General features: G+C 35.8%; 1 protein-coding gene across 2 annotated transcripts in view; it reads right to left on the reverse strand.

Annotated features, from left to right (window-relative positions):
- Ascc3 (activating signal cointegrator 1 complex subunit 3) overlaps positions 1 to 15,607 on the reverse strand; it is a 267,615-nt gene that overhangs the window by 102,654 nt on the left and 149,354 nt on the right. For both annotated transcript variants that reach the window (XM_031347189.1, XM_031347190.1), the window contains one exon: positions 13,812 to 13,954. In XM_031347189.1, coding sequence (XP_031203049.1) covers positions 13,812 to 13,954 — 143 coding nt within the window. The remainder of the gene's footprint in view (positions 1 to 13,811; positions 13,955 to 15,607) is intronic.

Raw genomic sequence — 15,607 nt, forward strand, 5'->3', positions numbered from 1 at the left:
CCCAGCGAGCTAAGTCTCTGGTTTCGGTTTTGAGTTCTTCCATGAACACAGCAGGGCCACCACAGTTCAAGCTTCATTTTACTTATTATTTAAAAATACCACAAGGGACTCAGAGTCTCAAAATATTCACTTATACTTCATAACTTAGATCTTTTCCACAAATATCTATAAAATACGCATTTGCGAACAATTTAACTTCTATTATGACTCTAATTTGTATCTAAACAATTATGTACATTTTATTTTTGTATTGAAATTATGGTGACAGTCCAAGGCATTCACTCTATCAGTCAAACAGACTACATGATACCTTATTTCAAATAAAAACTATATATTTCCTATAAGACTACATAATTTCTTTCTCATATCAAAGTTTTTAATATACTCAAAATGTTCACGTTCTTTGCTTTATATTAAAGAGTTTATATCTAATTCCACTTAGCTCTGTCAAGTTTCACGTTTTTTGAAATGTTTTATACATATTCTTTCAATGTTTTATTCTTCACTACTGTACATCAGAAATAAAAAATGCAACACATATTTGATGGTGATGAGCAGAAAATTCAAGGGTAATTTAGTTCGCTCTATAGCCTTACCACAAGCCACTCAGACTGAATACTGGAGGGAGACAGTGGAAAGAGTAACATGTACAATTTTATGTTAGAGACTAAAAGACAAAAATCTCATTCCGTTTTGTTCTTTTACTGACACTTTTTTCATGCGCAACCATACCTGCATAAGTTTCCTCCTCTAGGTCTTCATAAACTAAGCATCTCAAAACCTATCACTAAGGATTCCTTATCTAGCTGCGACATTTAAGAAGAAATACATAGGACAGTATCATCCATACAACTGCTACCTTTCTATTTATTTTGTTTTCACAATAAAAATCTTATAAACATTTAAAATGTGAGAACAAACTGTTTTATATACAATACATAATAATGCATAATGCAGGAAGGTAAAGCTTAATAGTAATATTAACTTATAGAAAGCAACTCATTGAGTAGACAATACTCTGAATAACACACACATAAAAAAATATTACTTACCAGCTTTCAGTGTGCTGACTGCAGTGTATTAGTAGTTCATTCTATTTCATACTACATGATAATTAACAGCATTTCTGCATTTCTCTGTGAACTTAACAAACTATCTGAACTTGAGCAAAAGCTATGTACTTTGTCTACAGTGAAGATAGTATAAGAAGGTTCTTAAATTTCTCACGAATTATACGTGAGCCATTTTCACTGCATAAGGTATTTTCAATCTATTCTATCAGGTATTTATGGATATTTTCTTAAAATGACTTTTAGAATTTTTCAGTTTTTCAATAAGTACAAAAGTGCAACTCATACTGTCCCATGTCCTCATGTTCACATAAATCAATGCACTAAAAGGAGAGCCTTGCCTATCTGAACGGGAAATCCCTGAAATTCTCAAGAGGGCAATCACAGAAAAACAACTTCATTTATTATCAGTTTCTAGAGATGAATCTGACTTTTCTGAACAGAATAAAGGAAAATTTATAGAAGTTATTCATTTAACATAAAATACTACTGAAGTATTTTATGATTTTAAAAATACATTTTATTGAATCATATGTCTTTGTTATTCTTTTTAAAAATAAGTTTCATCTAGATGAACACATCTTAAATCAAGCAAAAATCATTGGGGAATTTTTATACACTGAAAGGTAAACATATTAATAGCTATTTCTTCATTCCTTCCTGTTTGCCTGCCATTGTGCTTCCACTTTTCAATGCTTATCACAGACTATTCTCTATACAATGCGGTAGTATGCACATCACAGTACATAACATAGTGTGCTAAGTTAGAGCAAATTAAAAAGATTACTGATTTGAAATCAAAACAGTAATCTTTCTCAACATTGAGGCGATACAATAAAATACATCAAAGTTACTTGGATTACCGTCTCAATTTCTCTAGAGTACTTAAGCAAATATAAGGCCCATTATTTATTACACAAAAATGGATACGATATGACTGAAAGGCTTAATTTTTGGTAAGATGGGATGCTACAGAATTATGACTAACTACAACAATGAAAACAACAGGAGGTTTCAGTTTCAATGTTCACTTGTTTAATAAATATTTGTTGTGATGCATTGGTACTTTTCCAATAAACAGCCTTTGAAATGTTAGACCAGCTAATAGTTAACTAAAAATATTCCATATTGTACATAAAAGAGAAATGAATCTATATTCTTCGAAGAAGCGTTCTGTTTCACAGATAGGAGTGAGGCACATATGTAAGCTGTTGAACCATCTACTTTAACTTAATAGAATTTTTATATTTTAAATTTATTATACTCAAAAAGCTTTTGTAGAGAGATAGGATTCCACTGAAGTAGATACATTACTCTGGGCCTAAAGAACACTCCAGTCAGAATATAATTCAGCGAGCTGATGACAATGCTGGCTCCGAGAGAAAGGAGAGCAGATTGGACAAGAATGAGCTAACAGGCTGTGCAGCCAGCTCTGTCCCTTTGACTATGATATATATTGTTTCAAGATGCTAAAGTCCCATGGCTTCTCAAAGCATGTCTGTTGTGCTGGTTTTCCCATTTTCACAGAATCCCCATTATCAGAACTCTGCGCTCTTTTTCAAAGCATGTCAGACTCAGACCATATGCCACTGAATAATGCTTATCAGTGGTCTGGGCTGCTCAATAGAAGATGCACCAAGCAGAAGAACAAAAGCTACAAAGACTTCTAAAAACAGAAGTAAACAAGTCACAATGATACATAAGTTAAAGAAGTTTAAATATTTTTGTACCAACCATTCATTTCTTAACCTATATCTCTATGATGAATCCCACAAATGGAAGATGGGAAATTAACAGTGAATGAAGCAACTAAACATTCTACTGATATGCTAAAAGAAAAGAATTCAAGAAATAGTTATTCAGAATATAATTTTCAAGAATCCCCAATACTGAAAATTATGTTCTTTTGCTGAAGCCCAAATACAACCATACAATAAATGATTTACCACATAGTAACATGTCAAATTTAAGTATATACATATGTGATTAATGAAATAATTCTGCCTGGGGGCAAAGTTTAGCAACAGAGCACCTGCTTCTCCCATATAAAGCCATGGGTTCAGCCTTTGGTAATGATGACAGAAAAAAAAATTACATGTAGAGTAAATGCACAAAGAAGGTATAGATTAAAAATAAGTAAAATAAAACCTAAAAATAAATAAAACCTAAACAACACATTTGTCATGTCTCCCAAACATACAGAATAGCATTTAAAAATTATTTTTAGCTTGGCCTAATTTTTTACTAATAATATAAAAACTGAGTTATAGGCCAAGATATTAACAATCTTTCCTCACTCTCATTTCCATAGTAATTCCCTACATCACCAGCAGACAATCATTCTATACACATTTCATATTTACTTTTGAACACAACTTTTGTGCTTATTTCCATTTTTAGAGAGTTCTGGTTCTATTACATGTTTGGAGAGTTATTTCCGTATATTAAAAAGGCTTTTTCGATGCAGAAGAAACTGACTTTCAAGAACTGACGTTCAAGGGAATTTTACTGAGTTACTTTTACTTCATTTTTTATTTTTTTGAGACAGGGTCTAAGTGTAGCCCTGGCTGTCCTGGAACTCAACTCTGTAGACCAGGCTGGCTTTGAACTCACCTGCCTCTGTCTCCCCAGTGTTGGGATTCAAAGTATGTGCCGCCATACCTGACTATTGTTAACTTTCAAAAGTTGCACAATTCTATTTCATTACTGTAAATTAAATCATGAATGATGATAATCAGAAGTGCATAATATGCCGTCAAAGTTCACCTTACTGCTTTCAGCAGGGGCAGCCTTTTATATGGTATTCTCAAAGTTGCAGAACCGTGGTACTAACAAAGGTTCAGTGTCCCTCATCTGATTCTGGCAGCTGTCAACTGGCATCCTAATATATAATGTTCCTAAAGTGATAGACAGTTTCTAAGCACAGGCACAATCCATAACACTTAACATACTAAACAAAAATATTTTTAAGTATCCTAAGTGTTTTTAGCAAATTTACTTCTCACAGCAGGCCTGTGCGGATAGAGTTGTTACCATCCCTCTTATATATGAAAATTGAGCCTAGCAGCTAAGTAGCATACTTGAGTCATATAACTGACAGTAGACAGTCAGCACAGATCCCAGAACTGCTGCATGTAGTTCACGCCTGCAAACACAGAGTTGCCGCCCCATGTTACTACATGAATGAGAGACTACTGTTACAGTGTTTACTGGACCCCATGGTTCTAGACTGTATGCAGAAAGTAAGTAAAGATACAATGAGGAATTACCATTACACACACTGATGATTTGCAAATATACTTGTTCTTTAGTACTGAACATCTCAATTATCCTGTTCTCTAAACTAAAATCAAACACCACATCTTTCAACTTCTTCATGACTGTGAAATGGCAGTCTTGTTAGTTACTTGTTTTTGTAGCTATTAACTTTTCTTGTACAATTTTCCTTATTAAATTTTATCTATTCTACCCCAGCTTTTTCTTCTTATCTGAAGTTAGCATGTTATTAATGAGTCTACTTAGCATACTGAAAGATAAAAACCAAACAAACCAGGTTGAGTTTACTACCCTGCATTTGGGTCCAACTTGTTACCTGCTTTGTGCATCACCTAAAGTAATCAATCTTTCTGTTCTACTTTCTGCATCTGGAAAACTGAGATAAGAACTATGTTCTAGAAGTTCATGACCAGATTAGATAATATTTATCCTTTAAAGAACTCCATGAATGATAACAACTAAGAAAATGAGAAATAGCTTCTTGTCTTTTGTGGCTTAAGGGGATGATTACTTTGGGAACAACTTAAAACATTTTGCTCCACATTTTCTAGGGCAAAAGGCTTTGGAAAACTCTCATTAATTTCCCCTTATAAGGACAAAAAAGACAGGGGAACCTGGGAAGCTGTAGCAAGAGACAGAGTAGAGGGGAGAATGTAGACATAACCATGACAAAAGCTCAGCTGAAAGAGGAAATGAGGGCCATATTCTAAGGTTTCAACCAGTGCATTCAGAAGAAAGGGTTTTCTTCCACTTTTATGTGTTTTAGTGCTGGCTGGTAACTAAGGACCCAGAGCTTAAACCAATCCTGCTTCCATTTCTTCCCTCTCCTCTGATATTTTTCTTAAACAGTTCCAAACTGGTTTCTGCTCATAATAGACTGCTACTTGCTAAGTTCACTCAGGGCCTCCAAGTGTAAAATCACATTGGGGGCTTCTCTCTCATACAAAAAGTTCACTTCAATACTTCATGTAGCTGAGCAATTCTTCACGCACCAAACCCTGTCTACTGGCATCACTTTACCCCAGCTTTTTTGACAGCTCCCCACTTTTTGTCTCAACTCAAAAAGAGGACCACATCCCTTGTGGTCTTCTGCTTCTCCACATTGCACAAAGCTGTTGTGGACTCACTTGGCTAAAAGTCTGCCTGTACATATAGTTACGTCCAACTCTAAACGCTCACAATTCACATCTGCTTTAAGTTTGACAGACCTCTTCCATTTAATCACTTTGTAATTTCTACTTGAAAGTTTTAAGCATACCAGAAAATATGTAAAAATTAACTTTAGAGTTAAAAATTTCTTTCTTTCTCCATTCTCAGATTTTGCCACTTCATTAAGTGGCATCATTATGCTCTCTGAGTTAGCAGCCAGGGTGCCATTCTTAATTACTTTTCCTATCCTTCATGTATCATAGTCTTATTGTTAATTCTAAATGTATCTTCAAATCCTACTGTTATCAAGGTAGGAGACCCTAGGTTATTATCTATCCAAAGTTCCACTTTATTCTTCCTAAAGTAATAAAAATTGTTCTCAAAGAGTGAGTAAAGTATCTGGGGAGATGGCTTAGAGGTTAAAGGACTTGTCATTCAAGTCCAAGGATTAGTTTGGCTTCCCAGAAACCCATGTATAAAGGCTGGCTGGCCATGACAGATCACTTGTAACTCCAGACTCAGAAAGTAGAGACAGGGAGTCCCCAAAGCAAGCTGGCTAGCTAGCCATGTTGATGAGCTCTAGATTTGATTTAGAGACCTTCTCAACAAAGAAAACAAAAAAGTCATCTAGAATGTTTCTTGACATCAAATCTGGGCCTCTTCATACACATGCATTCAAAAATGTAAATATACACACATGAAAATATAAAAGAATTGTAAGTGAACGTATGTAATTTTGCCCCCACCACCACTACGTGGTTGTCTTGAACTTAGCTATCTGCTTGGGTTGCCTGCTGTATTTTTCAGCTTTGCTCAGACATTTCCTTGTTAGAGGCTCATCTCAATCACCCTAACATCTTATACCCTGCTTATTATTTTTCCCATTTGCTTCTCCTAATCTCACTGAAATATTAATTATGTAAAGCCAGGGACTTCATCAGACACACAAAAAGTACAAAAGTGCTGGCCTTATAAACAAATTTCTCTTCATATTACCTAAAATTCAACTACCTTTATGGTGAGTCAATACTTCACATGAACTTCCTATCTGACCTATGCTACCACTGTAGTAGCCTTCCAGCTACAGTAAGGCTGATCTCAGTTCCTTTATAATGCTGCTCCTTGATCCAAAAGCTTCTGTGTCCTTGCTGTACATCTAGTTCAATCTCATGCTTTGGTTCTTAGCTTTAATGCCATCAAGTAACATGTTATCCTCTTATTCTACTTCACTTATTATTGATTTTATTGGTGATTGTTTCCCACAAACTTCTATTGCCTTATTTGAATACCTGTATAAGATACACTCGTGTGCATGTGTATTATGTCTGTTCTTAACTTCTTTGAGAATTGGCCATCAGCTGGCTAAGAGATCTGTCAAGCTTAAAGCAGATGTGATTTTGAGCATATAGAGTTGGACATACCTATGCACAGACAGACTTTCAGCCAAGTGAGTCCATAATAGCTTTTTGCAATATGGGAGGTAGAGTAGGCAAGTCAGGACTTGTGGTACAACCTTCCAAAGACCTGACTCTAGGCATCTTTCCAATCCACTCAGGCCCCAACTCCTAATTGCTCCCCAGCTTTAAGATACCACCATAAAATGTTTATCAAGCGTTCAAAGCAGGAGCCTGTGGGAGGAACATTCTAATCAACTCAGACAGGAGGTACAGATATTCTGTCAACACTAGCTCTTACTTTGTGAGCATAGGCTATCCTTCCACTTTTGTATTATCTTCAGATTTTTTAAATTGATGTTTCATAATTTGTAATGTAAAAGTGTTTTGCCTTGATACCTGAATATACTCTTAGAGGATAGAATTCTTGATTTCTATTTCAGATAATTCACAATATGTGCACTTATATCTGTAAATACTGCTGAATTCATTCATCATTTCTAACAGATTTTTGGTGAAACTTTTGGAGTTTTTTTTCTTTATGTTGTTTGTAAATAGTATCAACTGGACTGCTATGGAAGGCCTTCTAGCACTGTTTGATGAAAGTGCTTATGCAAGTCTTACTCCAGATATTATAGAAAAGCCTTCCAGCTTTTCTCTAATACAATGTTCATAGTTTATGGATCATAAGTGGGCTTTATAGTTTGAGGTGTTGTGTAGCTGTTCTCCCGGAACTGAAACATTCTGTCTGGCTCAGGAAGCAACCAAAATGTATGTCTTAAGAGTCTTGTGACTTGCAAACTCCTGCACAAGGTTATACACAAGTGAGAAGGAGAAGAGATTCATGGGCAGAGCTGTCCATAGTTGTATAGGTTATGAGCCATCAACCTTGATAGGGTAGGATTTTGAGGGATACAACTGTCTTGTGTAACACCCAAGACATACCCATGTAATTAACCCCATAAATTCAATGCTTCACTAAATGTATATTTGGATGGGAGTGTTTACTCTGTATGTATATCTGAGATGAAATGCTAACTCACAACTCAAGAAAAGTCAAACGATATGAAGTGCCTTCTATACTCATTTTCCATTTTATCATATATTTTTTTCTGCACTGAGATGACCATGGCTTTGCTCTTCATTTTGATGAAGTCATGTATCTTGTGTATTGATCTGTATATAGTCAACTGCCTTTATTTTTCTGGATAAATTCCACTGAACTCAGTTCTTTAGTGGATGCAGTTTACTGGCATTTAGTTGATGATTTTTGCATCCATTTTCATAATGGATGTTGGTCTGTAGCTTTCTTACCTCTTTATTTTTTAAATAAGGATAAGATTAACTGTGTAATCTTGGCTGACAGAATTTCTTCCTTTCAATGTGTCTGGTAACTTTTTCTAGTTGGCATGTAGTTATTCATAATAATATCTAGTGCTTGTTAAGTCACTTCTAACAATTTCCTATTTCATTATGGATATTATCTAATTGATGGGACTATAACTTTAATGGGCATTTTGGGGTGGAGAAAAAGATAATGGCATGTTTTTATAATACCACAGGGTCTTGCAACTGAGGTTGCTGATAATAAGTGGATATCTACTGTTACTTTATAGCACATTAAGATAACAATCAAGTTGATGGTGCGTACATTTTGCCATATAGTTATTGGATTTACCAGATAGTAGGGAGATAAAAAGAATACTATTGTGTATCAGGTGAGAAGAACGGTGTAAGTTTTAAGTGGTTGATGAACTTTCTAGAAAGTGATCTTTACCTGAAGCCAGAGAATTTTTTGGTGGTCAGATTTAATTGGACCCGTCCTATTACTAAGAGGATATCACTCATCTCTGTAGGACAAAATTTACATATAACTCTCATTTACTGCCTGCTTAGCAAATTACAGCTTTGGGCCATAGCCTAAAGATATAATTATTGAATTGTCTGGCAGATCATAATGATACCTTACACAATGGTGCTGACTTATGAAGATAAAAATGTGAGACCATGGATTCCTAGAACCGTATCAGTGTGGCAGCTGAAGGGCAGCACCTTAGAGAGGCTATGTGAGACTCTGCATGAAGTATGTATGCCATGCACTGCTGAAAAGTCACAGTTCTACTAGAATCATAATCCAAGAGCCAAGCGGCCAAGGCTGTGGATCTCTGAAATCCTAGCTATTAAGCATCATATTTTTCTTCCATTCCCCATGACTCTTAGCTTTGCTAGTTTAGAGAGGTAATATACAAGAAAACTGTAATTTATTTAGAAATAATTACTGAAACATTTAGATAGGATATTTGAGGTTCTTTTTCTACTTGGTGAAAAAAACAAAATTTGGCATAAATTTCATTTAGGCAACTGATTTGGATGACACTGGGTTGTCTGTCATATAATAAAAGGAGAAATAAATTTTAGGTAAATCCAAATTTTCATTCTCCTTATGCATTAAGCATGTATTTAAGGTCCAGCCACTAGCCTCTTATGAGCATGTGTTTTGGGAACTCTATATTAGCTTAGCAGCTTGTTGAAAAACAAATAATAAATGTGTTTGTTGGCCTGGAAGAGTAGCAATTTGTCCCCTAACCTTGCATATCTGCTGCCTCAAATATGCATCAAAAATTTTTAAATAATTTGTTTCCTTTCCCTTCTTACAATTCTCTACAATTGAATGTAACATGCTAATCGTAACTTTTATACTTTGTTCTATCTATTGGCTAATGACTAATTTTCACTACCAAGTTGACTGAATTTAGACCTGTCACAGAAACACATCTCTGTACGTGCCTGTGAGGGACTTTCCAGAAGAGCTTTCCTGAGCAGGTAGACTCAACCTGAATGTAGGTGGCACTATCCGACAGATTGGGGTCCTGGACTGGATGAAAGGAACAAGCAAGAATGTCTTGGTTCTTTGTTTCCTCACTGCAGACTAACATGTAGGCCATTAAGCATGTTGACTGGTGCCCAAGATGCAAGTGTTAGTTGTTCCCCCACGGGACCCCGGGATAGGGGTGTTTTGATTATTTAAGGAGGAACTACATTGTTTAGAAGCCAAATAAGAAGTTTGGGCAGTGAGGGGACTACAAAGCAAATCTATGCTACTCATGGACAGCCAGTGTTACATTACCTCCCATGACAGAAGCAAGCAAGCAAACAAACAAAAATCATTCTCTTTTCCTGATGTATGACATAAATTAGGACTCAGGCGATCACAATTTTCTGTTTGTCATGAAGCCTGAGTGAATAGTACAAAGACCCAGTGAAAGTTTGAGGGTAGCAGTAAAAGTGGATGCTCTCAGTGAGAATCAGTGAGGAAGTGGCTGATGAGCTTACCCCCGGAACACTTGAAACCACTGTGAAAGACTTCCTCATGGCAAATCCAAACGATAGCACCTAAGGGTTTCTAGATGCAGTATGACTTTATAAGAAAGATATACCTGGAGTTGTCTGCCTGCCTCCTTAACACTTCCCTTTGAGTTAGTATTGTATCAAGAAAATAAACTAGTCCTTTGGCCTCTGTTGAGAAATATGACTCATACGTCTTTGTCAGTCATGCTCTTTCTCCATGCTCAGATTCTTTTCCTTGGCTTTCACTATTCCCACTTCCCCAGATGCCTGAGAAATAGTTCTTCAGCTGCAGAGTGCTTTGAATGTTGCCCGTACCAGCAGCCCCAGCTGCCAGGATAACTACAGCTAGGTTTATCCAGCTTTCTTTGAATGCTGTTTATCCATGTCCTGTCACAAGACACTTAATACTGCACAAACAGCACTAATGATATAAAGCACTAACACTTCATCCCAGAGTGCCATCCCAGAATGCAATCCATAAAAAGATTTAAAATCTAAGATGTGTATTGTGCTGACTGGTTTAATGTCAACTTCACACACCTACAGTATGTCTGAGAAGATAAACCTCAATTGAGAAAATGTGTCCATTAGATTACCTGAAGGCAAGTCTGTAGTGCATTTTCATGATTAATGATTGATGTGACTGGGCCCAGCCCATGAAAGGCTGTGCAACTCTTTTGTGAGGTTGGTCCTCAGCTGTATAAGAAAGCAGGCTGAGAGAGCAATGAGGAGCATTCCTCCTAGCTTCTGGTTCAGTTCCTGTCTCCAGGTTCTTGTCCCAAGTTCCTGCCCTGACCTCCCTCAGTGAGCGAGTGTGACCTGTTGAGTTGTGAGATGAAATAAACCCTTAACTTCCCAACTTCCTTTTGGTAATGGTGTTTTATCACAGCAATATAAACTATAATCAAAGAATTTATGTAGATTTACGTATAATCACATCGAAAAAGTTGCATATGTAAACTTGGTATAATCAAATTGAACTTCTACAGGAAACCAAATGCAAACTCAATTAAAGCTTCACTTAAATTTTTAATTTTTATTTTCAAGGGGGAAGTAATGAAGCAAAGTCATCCTGGATTGACAGACTGGACGAGACAAAACATCTGGAAATGATAAAATTTCCAGCTGTGCTAATCTTCTGGGGTGGGGGGTATGCAAGTACATGCTATGGTTTACTTGTCAATGGTGATAAGTATTTTTCTAATTAAAACAACACAGCAAAGTTCTCCACACTATCTGAACTATATGGGGTTCCTTGGATAGCATGTCATTTAAAAATAAAAAAGGAAAGTGCAGACTTCCAAGGAGGAATACATGAGGTTCATATTTTAAGGGAATGTGAGTCATATACATGTTAAATGCAGAATATATTGTGAACAAAAATTCCAAAATGTGTTCAGTAGATATGTACTTTATAACCTGACTTTAAAGAAACATCTTGATTTGGAACATTTTTGGGATAAAACAAAAGAGAAGTAAAATTAAGCCTAGATAGATGCTTACTATACAATAAGTCATCAGGGGTTAATTTATCTCCTTTTTCAGCATTGACCTCTTAAGCTCTGTAGACATAAGTAGCTACTTTTTAATGATGAGCACAAAAATTATTAGCTTTCCTTATGGCATCTTCAAACAAAATTTGGCTTTGTTTGTTCTCCCCTGCTTTTTCCCCTTGTTGTTAAACCTCGATAACCCACGTCCTCCCTTCATGTGTCATGTGTCTTACTGACTTATCTCCCCTGCTTCTTCAACACCTCTTGTCTCCCCTTGAGAGCTCCTTTCACTAGAAAGCCTGTACCTATATTCACAACCTTCCCCCAGAGATATATGTGTATAAGCAAAATAAACTAAGATCCATGTATGAGAACAAACATGCAATTTTTAACTTTCTAGTCTCTGTCACTCACCTTGCCTATTATAATACTTTCCTTAGACATAGCAATTAAATAACACAGCACAAAAATAATTTTTCAAAATTATTGCGACCTTAAAGTATGTATTATAGTATAGCCATATATGCAACCTTAAGACTGCAATGATGAACTTTTATAGATAAAATGCTCACTAGTAAAGAATGTCATCTGTGGAACTAAAAATGAGCACTCTGAAACACTGGCTTATGGCAGCATAAGCGGTGTATCCAACAGGATTGGCTCAGACTTTAATTCTCAGTAGCCATGAGAAAAGGAAAGAGAGAAACAGACAAACTATTTAGACTGAATTGATGGGTCTAGAGCACTGTTCCGCACCAACCATGAGAAGCGGAAATGGGAGAGGAGCGGGAGATGAGGATGCAACAAGTAGACAACTTATTTCCTGGGTCTTCACCATAATTCTGTCTCAGGAAATATTTTTAAAACTAGAGAAGAGTTAAAAAGGAAAGGTACTATGAACTAAATCTATAGAATAGAGAAAATATAACTATAAATAACAGAAGAAACAATGAGAACCACATCACATACTATATAAGATAAAATCTTCAACTTGCCAAAAATAAAAGGGGAGTGTACCAGTCTACATGTACACTAACATGTAAACATGGAGTGTACCAGTCTACATGCACACTAACATGTAAACATGGAGTGTACCAGTCTACATGTACACTAACATGTAAACATGGAGTGTACCAGTCTACATGCACACTAACATGTAAACATGGAGTGTACCAGTCTACATGCACACTAACATGTAAACATGGAGTGTACCAGTCTACATGCACACTAACATGTAAACATGTATGAAAAGTGATATGAGGCTCTTATATAAATATTATCAAATAACTGTAAGGTTCTCTACAAATTTCTAAGATAAATATACTGAAAAAGATAGAACCATAGAAAATGAAGGGACAGAAAGGAAAAGGAACAAATGTATAAAACCATGTTCATCCACACAAAATCAAGGAATAGATTAAAACAACAAGATAACATTCTTTATAATGTTAATGAATCACAAGAAATGCGGGCTGCCTTGACTCTTCTACACCACTGGCAACTCATACACCAAGGGTGACCACTTCAACCAGTATAGTTGTCTGGAAAGTAAGTGGTACTGTAAAAAAAAGCACTAATCATGTTCTTTGAGAAAATAATCCTAAAGAAATAAATTATGATAAGGAAACTTGCTTTAGCTATATGAATAAAAAAACTATGAAATAGCTACATAGTAAAATAAAACTGATTAGGGACAAAATTTTATTCAATAACATGTATTTGTAAAGTTTACTATATTGATTATGTACAAAGTTTTAAACAATGGCCATGTTGTTTCTCTAAAATTAATCTAACAAAATCAATTGTAATTTGTATAAGGACAGGAAATACTAAAAAAGGTTGAAAAAATAATTGAATATAAAAAATTAATCATGATGTTAAATAAAGTGAATCATACATATAGATATGTGAAGTAAATATTTTACTGGGAATATCAAGGAAATACATGCAAATGTTATATGACAGTAGCACAATGTACTCCTTGTTTCCTCATATGTTGATTATAGAATGAAACTAAATATAATTAAATACATAATTCCCATCATAGTACAGTTAAGAATTTGAAAAAGCATCTCCCTTACCTCTTGCTCATCCATATTCAACCACTGCTTTGGGTCTTCTTCAGTGGCCAGAAACGCTATCAACTCTAAAGCTGTAAGTCGTGTTTGACGCCTTGATGAGACAAATATCAAAACAGGTTTGGCTGGAGAATGACTTCTAATTGCTGTGGAAAGTATACACAAAAACCGATGTAGTTCATAGGAATTCTTAATTTGATCATGAAATTTAGCACTCTTTCAGGTAGTAGAGGTGTCTATCAGTTACAGGTGACAGTAACAGGGAAGGTGCTGGCCACAGTTCTATTGAACACTGCCTAGCATAGGGAAGACTTACTTGTCACTCCCAAGGTCACACCAAGGTAAGAGGCACTACAATGCCGAGATTCTCCATTAAACTGTCTACAGAGTCCTAGTGAGTTCCCTCTATTCCTGAGTTTGTTTGCAAGACACTGCTGCTTGTCTAAGCAGTGATTACTGGAGTTAAATAATCTTGGGATCTAAGGATTCCAAGAAAGCCCTGCAGAGTGATAAAACTGTCCAAAGAACCAAGAACAACACACACAGATTCCTTCTATATTTCCTGGCATCAGAAGATGAAAAATTAAGATAAACTGTCAACAATAGCTGGGTGATGAATAAGAAGACTATCTCCCCCTGACTTTTGAAATAAATGTGTGTGGCTTCAAGTGGGAAGAGAGTGCCACTGAGAAGAGTAGAGACGTTCTGTCTGAAGCATATCTGGGCAAGGCGGGGCCTGGGTAACACCACCAAAGAAAGAAGAAGAAATGACAACTTTATAGAAATCCTTAATGTGACACAAAAATCATTTGAATTATCTGGAAAGGATGTTCTTTACTTTAAGACAGTGGCAAAATGACAGAAGTGTGTTTTTTTTTGTTTTTTTTTGTTTTTTTTTTTATTTAAGAAGTCCTTTCAAACCAATAAAAGGAATTAAAGATTGGGGAAAAGAATCATTAAAACTTAGCTGTTTGAAAATGTCACATTGATGTCTCACATATGGTATTTAAAACTTAAAACTTAGATGATTAAACATTTTATAAGAAGAAGTTCCACTTGTTTCATTTTTTGAACTGTGAGCAGCAGAACCTGTTTCTATGGGCTGAAAAATCAGTTTTAAAATGGAAATACACACGTGCACTTGATTATATACCATAACAGGAAAAGTAATCCTGTTTCCAATCTCAAAGAAATCTAGGAATCACTGGAGGTCTGACAAGTAGTAACCAATGATAAGGTTGAACTGACAGCACAGCTAACAGCAAGTACTTCAGGTCTTTCTGTTGCCTTGCTGTTTACACAGTGCAAATGCTTCCTTTGCTGTAATGGCATGCAGGCACTCCCTACACAGACATAAGCAATGTCTGTAATAGATCCCAGGGAAAATATTTATCCTAATTTATTTTTTACCATTTAACCATTTATTAGAATACAAAAAATATAAATGATAAATCTGTTACAAATCACCTTAGAAATACAATGTTTAAAACATACACCCCTGCAATACTGGCATCATTTATAGAGACAATCATGAATGATCTGTTTCTTTTCTAAACCTCAACATTTAATGTGTTTTACTGCTGCAGGAACAGGTGTGGCCGAGCGGCTCCTGGCAGATTTATTGTTCATTAGTGATTTTGTACAATGCTTCTGTGGAGGTGTAAATAATCTGAACTGGCAGGATGGGTCTCCAGCCCACAATCAATACTGCGCTTCTGTCATAGGCTAATTACAGCAGCTAAAAAGTCACCTCACAACTGTCACCTCACAATCAACAGCAGTACACATTAGACAATTTA

Source organism: Mastomys coucha, unplaced genomic scaffold (genome assembly GCF_008632895.1).
Source record: "Mastomys coucha isolate ucsf_1 unplaced genomic scaffold, UCSF_Mcou_1 pScaffold3, whole genome shotgun sequence".
Classification (NCBI taxonomy): Eukaryota; Metazoa; Chordata; class Mammalia; order Rodentia; family Muridae; genus Mastomys; species Mastomys coucha.